At 37.7% G+C, this 19,988-nt stretch overlaps 1 protein-coding gene across 2 annotated transcripts in view; it reads right to left on the minus strand.

Annotated features, from left to right (window-relative positions):
- MS3_00006904 (uncharacterized protein) overlaps nt 1-19,988 on the minus strand; it is a 102,354-nt gene that overhangs the window by 76,113 nt on the left and 6,253 nt on the right. The window contains exons 3-4 of one of the 2 annotated variants that reach the window (XM_051215143.1): nt 15,314-15,609; nt 9,058-11,412 (exon numbers count right to left, since the gene is read on the minus strand). In XM_051215143.1, coding sequence (XP_051068327.1) covers nt 10,229-11,412; nt 15,314-15,609 — 1,480 coding nt within the window. In that variant the 3' untranslated portion in view covers nt 9,058-10,228. Of the gene's footprint in view, nt 1-7,591; nt 18,509-19,988 lie in introns of those variants that run through there. The other variant, XM_051215142.1, reaches the window with a different exon arrangement.

Raw genomic sequence — 19,988 nt, forward strand, 5'->3', positions numbered from 1 at the left:
GTATTAGATACAACTAGTTTGCGTCTTGTTTCCCCCAGTAAAAATCTCCAGCACGGGCAGCTTGGGAAGCACTTTACTACCACGTCTTTTGCTTGCTAGTCTTACAAGGTGTAGAGACGTGCATGGGTTGAAGTACAATACTGGTTACTTAGTTGGAGATTCATTTTTGATGTTTGAGTTGAGCGATCCATGTTGTACACATCACTCTGGTGTTCATATCAGACTCGAAGAGTGCGCGTTGTTCTATAGTATATTACGGTAATGTGCCTTGGAGTATTTGGAGAAACGATTTTCGTGAGAGTATGTTTTCACGTGATATTTGTAATAATTGATGCTTCTTTCATACATAAGTAAGAGCCAACATAATCCACAAGCGGAAATAAGGAGTAGCTTTATTCATTGCAAATAATATCCCATTTACACTTATTGATAGCACTCCATGATAAATACTTACTTACTTACGTCTTTTACTCCTCGTGAGGGTTCATGGGCCTCTCATCAGTATTCTCCACCCAACCCTGCCTGGGAAAACCTTTCTAGCTCTTTCCAGTTGTTATTCATCCTTTTCATATCTGCTTCTAGTTCCCGACGTAATGTGTTTGTTGGCCTAACACTTTTCCGCTTTCCTTCAGGATTCCAAGTCAGTACAGGGCTCGTGATGCAGTTTGATGATTTGCGTAATATATGTTCTATCCATTTGTATCAATTTCTTCTGAATTTCTTTTTCAGCTGGAAGCTGGTTTGTTCTCTCTCACAGAAGGCTGTTGCTGATGGTATCCGACCAATGGATGTTGAATATCTTGCGTAGACAACTAGTTATATATACCTTTACCTTCTTGACGATAGTTGTGGTAGTTCACCAAGTTTCAGCTTCGTACACTAGAACTGTCTTGATGTTCGTATTGAAGATTCTCACTTTGATATTGATTGACAGTTGTTTTGAGTTCCATATGTTCTTCAAATGCAGGGATGCGGCCCTTGCCTCGTCGATTCCCCCATTTACTTCTTTATCAAATCCACACCGTTCATCGACGATGCTTCCCAGGTATGTGAAGGATTCTACATTCTCCAGAGTTTCGACATCAAGAGTGATTGGGTTGCTGTTCTTCGTTTTGAATTTGAGGACCTTGGTTTTCCCCTTGTGTATGTGGAGGGCTACTGATGCAGAGACTGCTGCTACACTGGTTGTCTTTATCTGCATTTGTTCATGTGTATGCGATAGGAGGGCTGGGTCATCTGCGAAGTCCAATTCGTCTGATTGATTTTGAGCTACCCATTGTATTCCGTGTTTTCCCTCACATGTCGAGGTCTTCATAATCCAGTCGACCACCAGAAGAAAGAGGAAGACTGAGAGAGTAGACAGCCTTGTCTGTCTTCGGTCCTTACTTGGAATGCGTCTGTTAGCTGTCCTCCATGCGCGTCCTTGCACTGTAGTCCGTCGTATGAGTTCCGGATAATATTGACAATCTTCTCAGGAACTCCGTAGTATCGAATAAGTTTCTATAACGTTCTCCTGTCTACACTGTCAAATGCCTTTTCATAATCAATGAAGTTGCTGTACAGTGACGAGTTCCACTCAACTGATTGTTCGACGATGATCCGTAGTGTTGCAATTTGGTCTGTGCACGACCGATCCTTACGGAATCCAGCTTTTTGATCTCGAAGTTGGGCGTCTACTGCATCCTTAATCCGGTTCAGCAACACTCTGTTGAAGACTTTCCCTGGTATTGACAGTAGTGTAATGCCTCTGTAGTTTTCACATTTGCTCAGATCTCCTTTCTCTGGAATCTTGACGAGGTGTCCTTCTTTCCAGTCCATCGGCACTTGTTCCTCCTCCCAAATCTTTCTGAATAGAAGGTGAAGCATGTTTGAAGTTACTTCGATGACCGACTTCAGTGCTTCAGCTGGTATACTGTCAGGTTCTGCTGCTTTCCCGCTCTTGATTTGTCTGACGGCCATTCTAATTTCTTCCGTAGTTGGTGGATTGACATCTATAGGAAGATCTATGTGTGCTGCTTCGATGTCCGGTGGATTCGTCGGAGCCAGCCTATTCGGGAGTTCCTCGAAGTATTCTACACATCTTTTCCTCTGTTGTTGAATTTCAGTGGTTGGCCTGCCTTTTTTGTCTTCGACCGGTCTTTCTGGTTTTTTATATTTCCCTACTAGTATCTTGATTGTATCGTAAAACTGTTTCACATTTTCTTCTCTTGCAGCTTTTTCCGCCGCCGTTGCTCGATCTTCCATGTATTTCCGCTTGGCGGTTCTAATGCTCTTCTTCACTTGCTTGTTTGTTTCTATGTATTCAGCTTGTGCTTGGACTTTCTATGTTCGTGTTCGGCCGTTGTTAATTGCGGCCTTCTTGTTCTTCCTTTCTTTGGTCCTGTCCAGTGTTTCTATAGAAATCTATTCCTTATGATGATAATTCTTGAGGCCCAGAAACTCTTGACACGTTGAAGTTAGTGCTTCTTTGATACCTTACAAGTTGTCCTCCATACTAGTTTCTTCTTCCTTCAGTAGATCCTGTAAGGCTTGCAACCTGTTGTTGAGAGCTATCTTGAATTCATTGAGTTTGTCAGTATCTCGAAGGAAGGCTGTATTGAACCTTTGTAGTGCTGTTTGTCCACTTGCCCAGTTCTTTTTCAGCTTCAGTTTTAAATTGGTCACAACTAGGTGGTGATCTGAAGCTACGTCAGCACCTCTCCTGGTTCTCACATCTTCGATTGTCCTTCGGAATTTTTTGTTGATGCAAATATGATCGATTTGGTTCTCTGTGGTGTGGTTCGGTGAGATCCGTGCAGCTTTGTGTATACTTTTGTGTGGAAATACTGTGCCGCCTATAACCAATTTGTTGAATGTACATAGATTTGCAAATCTCTCACCATTTTTGTTTCTCTCTCCCAGTACATGTCGTCCCATAATATCTTCATATCCGATGTTGTCTATTCCGACTTTGGCGTTAAGATCTCCCATTAGAATAGTGAGGTCCTTTCTTGGGTACTACTCTATGATTGATTGCAGCCTCTCATAGAATTGATCTTTAATGTCGTCGTTGCTATCATTGATGGGTGCATAACATTTAATAGCATTCGTTGTGATTTCCTCCTTCTTTGTTTTGAATGATGCTTTGAGGATTCTGGATCCGTGAGATTTCCACCCTACAAGTGAATTTCGTGCTACTTTGGACAGCAGTAGAGCAACTCCCTGAGTGTGTGGAACATTTTCCTCTTCGCGGCCGGAGTACAGTAGCATCTCTCCAGTATTAAGCCTTTGTTGTCCAGCTTGGATCCAATGGGTTTCGCTGATTTCCAGTACCGCCAAGTTGTATCTCCTCATTTCCGTTGCTATTTGACTGATCCTCCCGGTATTCCACATCGTTCGGACGTTCCATTTACCCATAAAACTTGCTCTGGTTGTTAGAAGGGGCAACGGCCTCGTGGCTTCCGTAGGAGCTCGGCTTTCACTATGAGGCGTCATAATTCTTCTAAATGAAGACCTTCTAACTCCCAGGACAGAGTTTAAATGGTTTGAATTATTTTTTTCTAGTTAGCGTCTTTTTAGCGAGTTAGTTTTCTACAGGATGTGATCGCAAACCCCATGCCCAACCTTCTTCTTTTGCCCGGGCCTGGCAGTAACTCTGGAAGAGCTACAGGCGGAGTTAGCACCGCTTGCAGCGAAATGAATAGTAGTATTGGAAACTGACGAGAATCGTTTAGTCTTGCCACATTCAAAGAATTTAGAATTACGAAAATACACATGAATTAAACGTGTGTAACTTGCTATAGGACCAACTTCTGCCCATCATCAAGACCTGCATCGCAACTCGTCAATGAATTATTATCTGAATAACCTTTATTACGCATTGCAATGGGACGGCGTAGTAAAGTAGTAGAACTTTTGATGTCCTGATGAATAATTTCACGAAGTTTTCCTTTGTTACTGCATTCGAAATCTGTATACTTAACGTAGTCTAGCAGCAGTTCATTGAGATTTGCATATGGAAACGAAAAAGGCTTTTCTATTGAAGCCATTGTTTTTAATAAGCTGTAGGCTTCTTTTCCCATGAATGTGAGGAAACGTGTCACAATGTTAACATCTTCACCACCTTCCTTGGTCATAGCTCAGATTTCGAACCTTTCCAAGTAATCCTCAAAACATCAAAATCTGAATGTATGTCCAACTATTCCATTATAGGCCCCATCGCGAAGCCAATGTGATAATAAGGGGCATTTCAATTATAGTACAAACTAGAAATCTCAGAAATAACTAAAATTAGCCAAAAAGTACTAGATGAGCACGAACGAATGTATTGTATTTGAATTCGAAATCTATCAGTCATCAAGCGAATGGAACCATTAGTTCATACAAACAACACAGAATACTAATTTACACTGCGATCATCCTTTTGAAACATAAAGTTGTTCGATTAAAACGAATATATTTAAGTAAAACTAATTGCATTGAATTTTAGTAAGTTCATAGAAGTAAATCATTTACTAAGAACTAATTTCAAAAAGATAAGCTTCATGTTGTCATATTATCCGGTGGAGATGAAACGTCTCAGTGTTCGACTGAACACTCGTGAAGGTCATGATGGCGTCGTCATAATTAAAATAATAAGTTGAGTCTGATTCTTAGATCGGTGTAACTTGTATGACATGACTTAGATTAGAAGCCAACATCTAGTATCAAACTAAATAATACTGATGTTGAATAACTGAACACAATATGTACATTCATTTACTCAAGAGGCTGATTATTTATGTAATTGAAATTATATCGAGGATTCATATCTGTACTACGACCTAATCTCCAGTTATGTCAACAAAATATTTGGTAAAGTGAATTATACTGTAGAATAGATATGGCTTCGAAAATACTAAATTCCGGAAGTGTCAACAATAATTTATTATTAATGTCGCACTACTGTATTACAAGTTTGCCTTTTTTCGAATACATCAACTCCTAATTTGTCCTGTTATTGTCACCACAAAACGAATTAGATTATGCAGATTCTTGATTTAGACTTGTTATCAGGAAGTATTATTACGCCGATCTACTCGTCACTTCAGAGTCACAATTTGTTGACATTTTCTTTATGAATAGTTTTAAGATAACAAGATGTCAATATTATTATTCGTATAGTAGATGAAAATTATGATATTGAGGCTGTGCACGAATAATAAACTCACTAGTAGATTGCAGTAAAGAAGTTCTAGAGAAATCTGGTTACCCTTGGAATGTTTTCCAGTTTTATGAGCATACCGTTTAGTCATACATGTGTATCGATACAATAAGCTAAGTCTGTTACTCCATATGAAGTCTTCCTATCGCGCGAAAATTCAGTTAACGAGAGTTTGACCCATGCTACATCTTTACATTCACAAGTAGCACACGTCCATATGATTGATAAATTTCATTTAAATCATGAACCTACTAATAATAAACCAACATTGAAAACCTGGAAGCACAGGACTGCCGTTTTGTCCTAGCTTGTGACGATCCGCACTCAAGATTGAGAGGAGTCTCATGCCAGAACGAAACAGCCGACCAGTGCCTTTATTGGTGGTCAAAAAATTCATCCTAGGTATTCAATTATCATTGATCAAGAGTTAATTAGGTTGTACATGTTTCACACAAATTAAAATACACGGGAAAACAGTATTTTGACTGATATTATGAACCGATTGACGTTAGACCACCATTGAAAACCTGGAAGCACTGCGGGACTCCTCAGCAGTGCGCGTTCACGATCCCGCTAGCAATCTGATCCAAGGTTTTTGAAGGAATGGTCCTTATGTGTAAGCGAAACGTTGAATTTACTTCAAATTCATTGCCTGAGATTTTACAAATACATTTCTCCTCCTTAATGTCTCACATCAACTCGACACCCAATTACTGCGAAACTATTTGGTCAAATTTAGACGAAAGTTCCTATACCAGGCATCAGTTTAAAACCGTTCATTCTTTGTAAGTGGGCATCCTGCTGATCAATAAACTGTGTATTTTTAGTCATTCTGTGTACCAGTGCGGAGCGAACATAACCTGCAACGAAGGAACTGATTGAAGAACAATAACAGAAATGTATAATATAACACTTTTTATTGATTTATGATTAATTGTTCGGGTTAGATATTATTTAAGTTACTTAGGTCTATCAGAAACATCAAAGGTGTGCAACGTTTACAGATAAGGGGTTTTATTACGTGAGCTCAGTAATAGTGATTATATCCAAACCAAAGAGAAGTGAAAATGGGAAAGAATTTGTAGGTTAGTTCATACAGTTGCGCTCCTGTTCAGTCGAAATTAGAAACAAGCCTTTAGATAATGAACGGTATTATATACAGTTATAAATTCAAATGTATAATATTGAAAAAGCGAATGTTGCTACCCAGTTATTTGAACAATAAATGCTCAACAAATTCAAGCAATCAGATTCAAATTACACCAAGTAGATAAGTGATAATGGAACAAAGGTAGTTCCGAGTTTCAACAAATAAACGTTTTCATTGATGTAGGTATATTAATTTTTTCTGTCTGGATTGATTACGCACAAATTGTTCTGAATTAAATGATTATGTCTCCAAAAATTTCAAAAACCCCTATACTAAGAATCACTGATTTCAAAACTGAGTGTTTCTAGTTCTTGAACAGTGCATCAATCAATAATAAACAAATGCTTTTTCCATCTCTGTTGCTTTCGTTGCCCACCACTGTTTATGATCGTTCCTTAGACTTTTGGTTAACCTAGATCTGATTTGTTTTCGACTTTCATCGTGTTCAGAGCCTGATGGGATAAGTTTAGGTGAATTCATCAGTGCAATAGACTTAGAAGAAATCCACTGGTTTTTCGTGACCCATTGGTTCAAATCACTAATAGACGTTGCTGCTGTTTCCACAGCTGTTCGTATATCTTTCCAAGCAACATCTGGGTCAGACTCGTTTTCAGAAATACCCAAGTGTGACTTCAGTTTTTCCTAGTATCTACTTTTGGCTTTCTTGTCACTCAGTTCGATTCTAATGTGTTTTCTCTGAGTACAGTGAGGCGCAAGCAAATTCGTGCTCGTATTAGAGCATGACCGGAGTCTAAATAGGTATTCCAGAATGAGCGACAGTCTTCTATTGAGCTTCTCCAACGATGACATTATGGTCTAATTGAGTCTATCGTTGGTGCAGGGGATCGCCATGTTGGGTGATGTTCCTCATAATGCCTAAAATTAGTGCTTGCTAAAAATAAACGATTGTCCGAGCACAGTTGCAACAGGCAATCACCGTTATCTGTTCGCTGAGTCGGAATACTAAAATACCCACCTAAGCGTCTTTCTGTTTGGTTTAAGCTACCTACTTGGACATTAAAGTCATCTGCGACCAGTGCTGTCTGAGTGCTAAGCTTTTTGAACAAGTTAAGAAAGCTTTCTGTAAATCATCTTTTACTTCATCCAAGTTGCAGTCAGTGGGAGTGTAAGCAAGAACGATGAAAAGGTAACGTGTGTCCCTAACCTTCCGAGATCTTAGGGAGCCGTTTAGTCGAACAGTAAATATGCGACTTAACGGGGATCCATTCTATTAGTGATTGTTTTGCTCTCATACTTACTGCTATGCTTACACCTGCCAGTCCACGAGAACTGGCTATCAAGCAGCCATATACACGGAGTGTGTATCTCGTCGGTTCTCCATTTTGGCGAGGTGAAGTCAAGTGAACGACCAAACTAGGATCCTGCATGTTTGTTTCGAAGATACAGAATACATCAATGGTACGAGATTCTAGGGTCTTATCCAAGGATGCGTACTGGCCGATTTGACATAGCGTATGTACGTTGAAGGCAACAATGTGTAATTTGGAGCGAGGTTTCAGAAGACATGGGACAGTGTTTTGCGCACTAGGATCGTTGGCCATGGTGACACTTGAGGAGGAAGCCAAAAAAGGAAATTTAGAGTTGAAAGTCAATGTAGATGGAATAATGGGAATTGCAGAGGGAGATTGATTATGAATACAGTGATCTTGAGTGCTGTTAGAGGTATGAAGGTAATTATCACTTCTCGGTTTCCCACACCATAGAAGGGTTCTTCTGGAGGTACCTGAAAAGAAAACTGGATTAGAGGTGATCTTAATGACCTGAGAGCGTTCACTGATGATTAGTAGGTTTAAGAAAGAATTGTTAGATGCAAGAAAAGTTGTTAACATCCTTACCGAAGTTACATATTTGGTGATAAATAGAATATGTTTTAGTCTGTCTGGTCTTATAGGCTGTAGCTTAAACAAGCCGCAACGCTGGAGAGACAAGGAATTCCTAAAAGACAAAAAATCATCAATCTATAAGGTAAACTTATATGTTAAAATTGATAAAGCCGCCAATCAATACCCCGACTATAATATTTTTCACCGCACATGTCATTCCATCTACAGTCTAGTATTTGACACGAAATTACAGAGCATCTCACTAAAATCTGAGAACCATATAGTAAATAGTTAATTTGCAAAATATCAATCCATCATCCCAAACTTGACTGTTCCTTTGCAAATATCGTTCCACTGTCTCAGATTTCATTGTTCATGCATTTTCATACCATTGCGTTCTGTTTCCGTTGTTTCCTCATCGATCTTCTACTGAAATACATTTTATGCTTGATCACCGTTATATACTACTTATGTGGACATAAGTAGCCCACACCACAAGTATACAGTGTGTACATAATGATAAACGATAAAATAGTTTTGCAACTTACCATTTCTTTAGTCTTTCGATATATCATAAATCGTAGGTCAGTTCAGTTACTTAGAGATGACTTCCTGAAGTATCAATGATTTGTTCCCGGAGTGTCTACAAGTCAGGAGTTAAACAGCTGGTACCAGTGGTATTGGATTTATCGTCTTACTGTATCATGACAATTATAGTTGCAAATTTATACTACAAAACGGAAATCATGTGGTCTTAATAATTTAGCACTTGTCACGAGAACTAAGGGGCTGTGGGTACGGACTACTATGGATTTCCATACTGTGACAAAGCAGCTATCTGATGTTCCTCGAGACTAATATCTGAGAAATTAAGACATTCACGAAACTTTACCATACTTTATTCACAACAATGTACATATCAAGCAATCTTTGATTCAATAATTAATCTGATTTGTAATAACGATTCTTTCCTCTCGAACGGAAAGTAAAGACTACAAACACCTACGAAGACAACCCGTCGCAAACGAAGCATGTATTCATTATTTCAGAATAATCTGAAAAATGCACTTCCACTTGGATCAAATGTTGAAGTTGACGAGGACAATGAAATCTTGATAATTGAACTATCCAGTTCACATAAATTAACATAAACATACAAAGTAAGCATCTTCAGTAGATGAGTATCAGACAATAGTGCAAGGAAACTGATCATTTTTTAACTGGGCCACTACTAAAAGCATTACACTTTCTTACTAATATAATTTTAATTTCCTTCAATATATACTATTTATAAGAAGGCTGCCACCCATTGTGAAAAATAGCTTAACACATATTGTCTTCCAGTTATGTAACAACACCTGAAATGATAGATTCAGCTATATGGTATTAACAGAATGAGAAACTAGTTAAATAGGAAAGAGTGTATCAGTTGTTTATGCCGTCTTTAGTAATAATAGTAGTAATAATAACATGTTCAAAGTATGATTACGTAAAATGGTATGATGAAAGCTAGAGAGAGAGAGAGAATATTATAGACAAAGAAAAACAGAATACAAATGGAAACGAACGCACAGAAACACCTAAGAAAAGATAGCTATACAAAGAATGATCAAATAGTACAATACATAAATATACTACCAAAAAATAAGATTTGAGAGGAAAGTATAATTACAACATAACATTTAAATACAGGACCGAATGGTAATGAGAAGTCAGTGCTGTAGTTATAGAACACTGTTACAAACTCAAAATGAATAGAAGTGTTTAGTTAAAAGAAAAGAAATGCAAGGGAAGCAGAAATTCCAGTATCAACATGTGTACATATACGAGTATACCTTTGAGGAGCGACTAGTATTATCAAATATCATAACTGTCAATACATCAGACTAGCGTAGGCACAATGTGAGGAGAAAATCAATAAAAAAATGAATCAAATGAGAAAGACATTTGTCAATAGATGTGTGATATACAACATACCAATGAAGAACGGTGTGAATAAATCAATCTCTTACTTATGTATATTATTATTAATGGGGTAATGAGAAGTCTATTTTAGGTATGTGAATTAGTAAATTGCTGTTGTAAAGCAGCTATATAACTTTGGGCTTGTAAAGAAGCTACTGCCAACTGTTGCTCTTGTTGTTGGCGTAAGACAAGTGCAGCAGCGTTTGCAACACTATTATTCCTTTGTTGTTGGAGCAAGACGGCATTTTGAATCAGGGCTAATGCTTGATTTTGCTGATGTTTTTGTAAGGCTGCCAGAGTTAAGAAACGTTGTCGTTGTTGATATTGCTGAAGAACAGAAGTTGCATTTAAATTGTCAATAGCTGAATTCAGTGTCAACTCTGGCAGAGTACTACTAGTTATCGATTGTTGTGCAGATGAACGAAGATTTGAAAGCCATTCAGCTGTTAAAGATGATAAAATAGGATTTGATAGAGACTGACTAGCTAAAACACCAAATGGATAGTTTCCTATGATGTTTTGTGTCGGTACTGTGACCGTGATGCCTGAACTCAAATTATGATTATGCTGCTGTGGATGTTGAATATGACGCATTTGACTGATTCCAAGTAATTGTTCAGTGAACAGTGGATTAACAGAATTTTGTTGCAAGACGTTCAGTGTAGCTAAATTTGCCTGAGATGGATCGAAACATGAACTAGTAGCGTCTGATAAACTAAAATTTGTAGCATTTACACCAATCTGCTTGGACGGAGATATAACGGACGGAACAACCTCAGTAGTTAGTGATGCTAACGATGTACGCAAGGCGCCAGTTGTAAGGGTTTCAGTGGTAAGTTTAGCAACTACTTCGCTATCATTTTGCAACTGACTTGGTTTTATTCGACTGGAAGATATATCAGGAAATACGCTAGTAGACGAAGTTGAGAAATTTTCAGCTTCATTCTTACTCAAATTATTTAAGTTTTGCTTGTGAGTGAATTGATTATTTTCAAAATCACTTGGTCCTTCACGAATTCGATCAATTGGTGAAGTATACAGTGCATCAGTACACAAAATATTCAGTTCACAATTATTCGATGATACAAATGACTGTGTAGGACATGCACTGATAGTTGTATTGACTGAACAGTTAACGGACTGTCCCTTCAATGTAGATGGCTCTTTTGGCTTACAAACTGAACTAAGTAAATCATCAGATAATTTTGATCGTTTTGCTGGCAGGTCAGAGTTTGGTAAATAATCGGGGTTGAACGTAACACGACAGGCGGCTGTTAAAAAATATAACATAAATTATCTCTACAGGGGATTTAAAATATAACAAATAATGTGATAAAAGTAGCTGTAAACCGATGAAAAAACTCTTGATGCAAATTTCTCTCAAAACCTTTTAGATATTTAACTGTTTGTCATTAAAAAGAAAGTTCTTTTTACAGTATATCATTCACTGATTCAAACATTTCAATGAAAAATCACCATTTCGACATCTAGTAAAACAAAAAGAGCGAAGCAGGTTCCTTCAGAATAATTCATCATGGCTCTACATTCATGTGCTTCTTGACAAATTTCGTTGGATATACATTCCTACTAAGCAGATTATGAACATTACTCAATTAGTCTTCCATGATGACATCAGAGCAAAGCATTCTGAAACTATGAGACAGATTTTTTTACTGTTTTTTTCATACATAACTGATACAGCACTATGGAAATGAGTAAATTATAAGCTTGTGGACTTTCTATGTATTGTTTAACAATAAATAAATTGGAAGGCAACTAACAGACTCATTGAAGCTTACTCAGTAGGAATGCATATCCGACAGAATTTATCAAAAACACATGAACGAAATGAAAATATGACACAAGGTAACAACCGTTCCCAAGAGGTTACTGTTCTTGAAATCCCTAAGTGACGCGACCGAGGAAAAGGTTGTGCAGAAAACATTTACGGCAGCCAAACTGAATGCGTTTTTTACAATCGTCTAATAATGGAAACCATCAATTCGCTATTAACTCAACTGCTCCCGCGGAACCACTTGTACGGTGTGTACAATTCCACAAGTCCATCATAGCATAGCAAAACACCATCCATCTTGGTTGAGCAAAGGACAAGTGAGAATGACTAAGTGCTCTATCTTCGCTCACTTAGTGGACAAAGATATCAAATTGATCTAAATAAAGTCTTTACGGTTAGCAACCATATTTCATCAAATTTATCGTAAGGTTTACAAGTTCGTCTTGTGGACATTGCTGAAGCTATCGGAACCCATCTTCACAAAATTATTCTTTGCATTCCTAAGAAGTTTGTACAATCACCTTCTCTACCTTGAGCATTGATATGAGAATGAGTTTTAGCTGAACTTTGATGAAACTCATTCTTTCAACAAAAAAAATTCCTGATTCCTTTCACTTTTGTGGTTTTACATATTTTCAGCCTGTTTGTTGAGTCTTACAGGGTTACTATAATATTGGCCCTTTATCAAGATATTTCGTTAATTCTTTGTAAATATTATGTAATCTAGTAACTGTTTAACTGAATTTCTCAAATGGTTACTGAATATTATAATACTCTTTTTTTCAATTACTCAATATTATTATATAAGCACAGTGAAATTACAAAATTACACCGTTGCACAACTACCCAATCAGTATAATTTCGTTGCTGTAAATTTAATTGTCGAGATTTAACTGTCCTTTTAGCGCCTACTTTATGCAGTAGACACGCCAATGATCTTTAACGTTTCGCTGACTCCAATTATCAAACTCACAATTTTTATTTTCAGTATGAACTAAATAGACGAAAACCACAAAGATTTTGAAAGATTATAGTGGCTCAACAATCAAATTTATCGACTTTAAAACTTCATATCGAGTACTGGCTGCTTTTATACCGAACATTATTTTCTTGCGATGTGATTAGGTAGAAAACATGACAAGTTAACAAGGCTATAACATGATGCAATGAAATGAATGATATTTATTGTTGATGAGTAATTATCGCTTTATCAAGACTCCCTGTATAGATTTAAAACGTCATGGAAGTCAATAACAGAAGTCAGGAACAACATTGCTACAACTTTTTGTTGTACACTCCATAGACAGTCTTTTCTAACTGGATGAAGTGTAGTTACCTTCTCATAATAATTTAATATATTATGTTCTTGTTTTAAAAATAATTATTCTAAATGCTTAAACATTTTGCAATCGATTACAAATCACGTGATGTCACAATAATGGAACAACGTGTGAGTGACATTTGATCATAAGCATATAAACCTGAGTAGAGTGGAAGAACCAGCAGGTTAGCGGGTTTTAAATTACGATTACAAAAAGTATAATAAAACGACTAACTACAATACACAATCTGATGCAGTACCAATGGTCGGAGTAAGTTATGGCATCAGGAAATTATTCACTTCGGTAGGTCCATACTACTTGATTAGTATCTACCCGGTAATCATGATCAATGGGTAGAGACCTTGGATGGAGTGGGGTATTATTTCTAACATTAAAGCTGTATTCATTCCTTATCTTTTCTTAGGTTCTGAGATTCAATACTTTCTTCGCCTTCTAATACTTACTCCTTTTTCGAACAATATGCTTCAATCTTATTACCACCAATACTTTTTTCATCAATCATCTGATCGATTTCATTTTGTCATGCTAATCTGGTGTGGCAACTTTGACTGATGTACAATTATGCTAGGTATCACATTGATTGTGAATGACTTTCACTATTATGCTGCTTTTTTTCTAAAAAAAATTTCGACCAATATAGAAGAATAGACCATTTTCTGAAAGATTACTCGAGTCGTATTCTGTTAGCTAACATGTGACATGTTGAGAATGAAAAGAAAAACAACGCTAAGTGACATCAACCGTAAATTACTGGGGGAATTTCCAATAAATCTCAGATCAGTTAAGAATGAAACCAATCGTTAACATCAGTCGATTACTATCTATAACAAGTTATAAAAAGTCCTTACTCTGACTACCGAACATTTAATTGATGTTCTTAGTCGGGAAATAGGAGCAGACATGTAAAACATGGATAGCAACTGCAAAGGATTGCCCAGGACAAGGTTGGATGGTGAATGCTGGTGAGCGGCCTATGCTCCTTCATGAGGAGTAACAGGCGTAAGTAAGTGTTACATAACATTCACTCATATTTATGATTATTAAAATTTTTAACAGAATATTTTGTACTTTATTACAATCAATTTTCGAACTGTCAGACCCAATCAAACACTACTTTTAACAGACGCACGGCTTACAGAAAAATTGCAAATATTTTTCAACATCCGAATATTAATGTAATTTCCACTTTCCATTTCAATGACCACTTCATCTGTTCTTAACAAACATGCGTTTTGTTAAACGAATAATCAAACTTACGAAAATACTTAATATACAACTCAATTATATCTATACCTTCAATCACTAAATGGATAATATTTAGCAATACCACAAACTAGCCAGGTGCTCAAGTATCGTACGAGTTACGTTCAAATTTAATTGATCAATTGTATATTATGACTAATGACCAATTTATGTTAAATGTATGGTATTTTGGTAGTGGTTAACAACAGAATTCAATATCCATGACATTATCTTATCAGAGTCTATCAATCTGATACCGTTTTATATTTGCACCCGTCAGTATTAATCAGGATTAAACCAAACACTTGTTAATAACTAGACTGGTAATTTATGGTCTTCATCTCTGATATAACGAATAATACAGCTGATGTGAAATTTGTGTTTGTTACCATTTGAATTAACTTGAACTGAATCTCTAATAATGCTTCTACTTTGGTAGGATTTATATTTCACAAGACTTTATATGATTGTGCTTTAATGATAGAAACTTAAAAAAGAATTCATATTTGAGTCTCTATATAATAATTATCAATTAATGAATTTATTAAACTGAAAAGTGTCATTTAAACGAGAAGCCAATGTATATCAATTAACATAATAAAAGTGGACTGAAACTAAATAAAAATCACTTTTTCAATCAAGTACGTGAATTTCAATATTCCTTTTTTTTCTCCGACAAAAAAGAATGTGTTAATATAACGAGGTTTATTAATTGTTAAGTGTATTGAAATCATTAAAACACAAAAACTAACAATCTAACAAATAAAGATACACATAATACAATAAACTTACAAACTTCCTCTGATGATTTAACGGCTTGTGAAACACTATCACTATTTACACTACTTGATACAGTTGTTAGAAATTGGGAAACGTTATCATTCACTGATTCATCTTTTAAAACAGAACCCTGTAATCTATGGACAAAGTTTAATGTATCCTCAAGCGAAGGACCATCGATTGTTGGTGCGAAAATGAAATGAGCAGCGATTAATTCTTTTATACTGGAATTAATTTCACATTCTGAATTTCTTGTTGATAAATATGTGTATACTTCATCGACGTTATGTAGACGAGTACCATCAGACCTATTATGATGCATAAAATACCGTTTTTAAAAATGTAAACGATAGAGAAAGTGGATAAAAAACACACTGGACAAGTTTTAATCTTTGTCAATATATTATCATGTACACTAATTATATTTCATCTTTAATTCTATAGAACTGAAAAGAGTGAATGTAGTTTACACATTTAACCACAATATTCAAGAACAAATAACTAGGTGTTATTGTGGAAAATTAAATAACTGTACAATATCTTCATAATGAGTATCAATTTTCATATATAATGAAACGAAGTTCTGGTGAGTTATAACAGTGATAAACTCTTATCCATCCTCATAGTGACATCGATTTGATAACAAAACATGGTTTGAGTTTAAATTAGGAAATTTCGTAATTTACAGTAGTTCATAGTTCACATAATTTCTTCATTTATAAATATGGCGGTTAAACGATTGTAATTTACATGAATAACTACTTGGATCAGGCATGTGGTTAGCGTCCCCATCCCGTAGAAAACTAACTCACTAATAAAAAAAACGCTAACCAGAAAAAAATATTCAAACCTTTCAAACTCTACCCCGGGAGTCAGAAGGTCTTCATTTAGAAGAACTATGACGCCTCATGATGAAAGCCGAGTTCCTTCGGAAGTTACGAGGCCGATGCCCCTTCTGACAACCAGAGCGACCATTTATTTAGGTACATGGAATGTTTGTACAATGTGGGACACCGGGAGAGCCTTCCAAATTGCTGCAGAAATGAGGAGATACAACCTAGAGGTGCTTGGGATCAGTGAAACACACTGAACGAAAGTTGGACAACAACGACTAACTTCAGGAAAGCTTCTGTTATACTCCGGCCATGAAGAAGTAAATGCCCCACATACACAAGGAGTTGCATTGATGCTGTCCAAACAAGCACAAAAGGCACTTATAGGATGGGAATCTCATGGGCCAAGGATCATCAAAGCCTCCTTCAAAACAGAGAAAGAGGGCATTTCAATGAGCATCATTCAATGCTATGCGCCTACCAACGATTACAATGAAGACGCTAAAGATCAATTCTACGATAGGCTGCAGCCAGTCGTCCAGAAGTGCCCAACAAAGGACCTGACCATTCTGATGGGAGATTTCAATGCCAAGGTTAGAACGGACAACACTGGATATGAAGACATCATGGGACGACACGGACTGGGAGAAAGGAATGAAAATGGTGAGAGATTTGCAAACCTATGTGCCTTCAATAAACTGGTCATAGGCGGCACCATATTCCCACATAAACGCATACACAAAACCACATGGACTTCACCGGATCACTCTACACAAAACCAAATCGACCATATTTGCATCAACAAAACGTTTAGGAGGACTATAGAGGACGTGAGAACTAAGAGAGGAGCTGATATAGCATCAGATCATCACTTGCTGGTCGCCAAGATGAAATTGAAGCTCAAGATGCACTGGACAATGGGGCGGGCAATATCACAAAAGTTCAATACGAATTCAAGATAGACCTCAGCAACAAGTTCCAGGCCTTTCATGATCTACTCAATGGAGAAGGAACTACTGTGGAGAGCAACTGGAAGGGGATCAAAGAGGCAATCACGTCAACATGTCATGAGGTTCTGGGTCACAAGAAGCACCATCAAAAGGAATGGATCACTGTTGATACACTGGACAAGATTCAAGAAAGGAGGAACAAGAAGGCAGCAATCAATACCAGTCGAACAAGAGCAGAAAAAGCCAAGGCACAAGCTGAATACACAGAAGTAAACAAACAAGTGAAGAGGAGCATCAGAACCAACAAATATGTGGAAGATTTAATAACGACGGCGGAGAAGGCTGTAAGAGAAGGAAACATGAGACAACTGTATAACATAACAAAGAAACTCTCTGGAAATCGCCGCAAACCAGAACGACCAGTGAAAAGCAAGGAAGGCGAGGTAATCACCAACATTGAAGAGCAACAAAACAGGTGGGTAGAACACTTCAAAGAACTCTTGAATCGACCAGCTCCACTGAACCCACCCAACATCGAAGCAGCACCCATGGACCTCCCAATCAATGTTGGCCCACCAACAATTGAAGAAATCAGCATGGCCATCAGACAAATCAAGAGTGGAAAAGCAGTAGGACCAGACAACATTCCAGCAGAGGCACTAAAATCAGACGTAGCGGCAACTGCAAGGATACTCCACATTCTCTTCAATAAGACTTGGGATGAGAAAAAGTACCAACAGACTGGGAAGGACTTCTGATCAAAATACCGAAGAAAGGCGATCTCAGCAAGTGTGATAACTACAGGGGCATCACTCTTCTCTCAATACCGGGAAAAGTCTTCAACAGGGTATTGTTAAACAGGATGAAGGACTGCGTAGACGCCCAACTTCGTGACCAACAGGCAGGATTCTGTAAGGATAGATCGTGTACAGACCAAATCGCAACTCTACGGATCATTGTGGAACAATCAATTGAATGGAATTCATCACTCTACATCAACTTCATTGACTACGAAAAGGCATTTGATAGCGTGGACAGAACAACACTATGGAAACTTCTTCGACACTACGGCGTGCCTCAGAAGATAGTCAATATCATACAGAATTCATATGATGGATTACACTGCAAAATCGTGCATGGAGGACAGTTGACAAAGTCGTTCGAAGTGAAGACCGGTGTTAGGCAAGGTTGCTTACTCTCACCCTTTCTCTTTCTCCTGGTGATCGACTGGATCATGAAGACGTCAACATCTGAAGGGAAGCACGGGATACAATGAACATCTAGGATGCAGTTGGACGATCTAGACTTCGCAGATGATCTGGTCCTTCTATCCCAAGCGCAACAACAAATTCAGGAGAAAACGACCAGTGTAGCAGCAGCCTCAGCAACAGTAGGTGTCGATATACACAAAGGGAAAAGCAAGATTCTCCGACACAACACAGCATGCACCAATCCAATCACAATTGACGGAGAAGATTTGGAAAATGTAAAAACCTTTACATATTTGGGCAGCATCATTGATGAACAGGGTGGATCTGATACAAATGTGAGGGCGTGGATCGACAAAGCAAGAGCAGTGTATTTACAATTGAGAAACATCTGGAATTCAAAGCAACTGTCAACCAACACCAAGGTCAGGATTTTCAATACAAAAGACAGTTCTACTATATGGGGCAGAAACCTGGAGAACTACGAAAGCCATCATCCAGAAAATGCAGGTGTTTATTAACAGTTGTCTACGCAAAATACTTCAGATCCGTTGGCCGGACACTATTAGCAACCACCAACTGTGGGATAGAACAAACCAGATCCCAGTGGAGGAAGAAATCAGGAAGAAGCGCTGGAAGTGGATAGGACACACATTGAGGAAAGCACCCAACTGCGTCACAAGACAAGCCCTCACATGGAATCCTCAAGGCCGAAGGAAAAGAGGAAGACCAAAGAACATATTACGCCAGGAAATGGAAATAGACATGAGAAAAATGAACAAGAATTGGAAGGAACTAGAAAAGAAGGCCCAGGACAGAGTGGGTTGGAGAATGCTGGTCGGCGGCCTAAGCTACATTGGGAGTAACAGGCGTAAGTAAGTAATTTGTGGTCGAATACTAGTAGCTTACGAGTGTCTTTTACTCTTAATGGCCATGTTTCGCTGCCGTAAATTAAAACAACGAACTGCCGCGCAGTATACTCGTCCTTTTATTGATAGACGGATATCTCGCCTTCGCCATAGGTGACGTAAGTTGGCAAAAGCCAAACGAGCTTTTCGAATCCGTGCTGAGATTTCGTTAGACACCAACCCATTAGGGCTGATCAGACTTCCAAGATAAGTGAAGTTGTCAACTCGTTCGACTACTTCACTCCCTATCCTTAGTTCAGGTGTTGACGCAGACCAGTCCTGAAGCAGCAGCTTGCATTTAGAGGGAGAGAAGCGCATTCCAAACATTCTGGCATTGTTGCTTAGTGCTACCAAAAGACTACATTTTGTCAGCGTCTTCACCAAACAGGACTATATCATCTGCGTATTCTAAGTCGATAAGTTGACCTCCTGGTAGGAGATCAATGCCCGACAATTCAGTAGACGAGAATGTTATTTCCATCAATAGGTCTATGATGAAATTAAACAAAAATGGAGAAAGTGGACAGCCTTGACGGACACCACTTGAGGTTGCAAAAGCACCTGCGATCATACGAAATAAACTAAGACTGTATGTACAATTGATAAACTAATCATAATTATGTTCTGAATACAACTTTTAGTCAACAAAAACAGAATACTTAAATTTAAAGAAATACTTCCCTGTCAATACAATAAGATGATGACTTAACACAGTTGTATAAAAATATATCGAGTCCTTTTGAACATGAATCAAAAACGTAGTTTTAAAAAATTAATGAAACAGGCTA

This window comes from Schistosoma haematobium, chromosome 2 (genome assembly GCF_000699445.3).
Source record: "Schistosoma haematobium chromosome 2, whole genome shotgun sequence".
In the NCBI taxonomy this organism is placed as follows: Eukaryota; Metazoa; Platyhelminthes; class Trematoda; order Strigeidida; family Schistosomatidae; genus Schistosoma; species Schistosoma haematobium.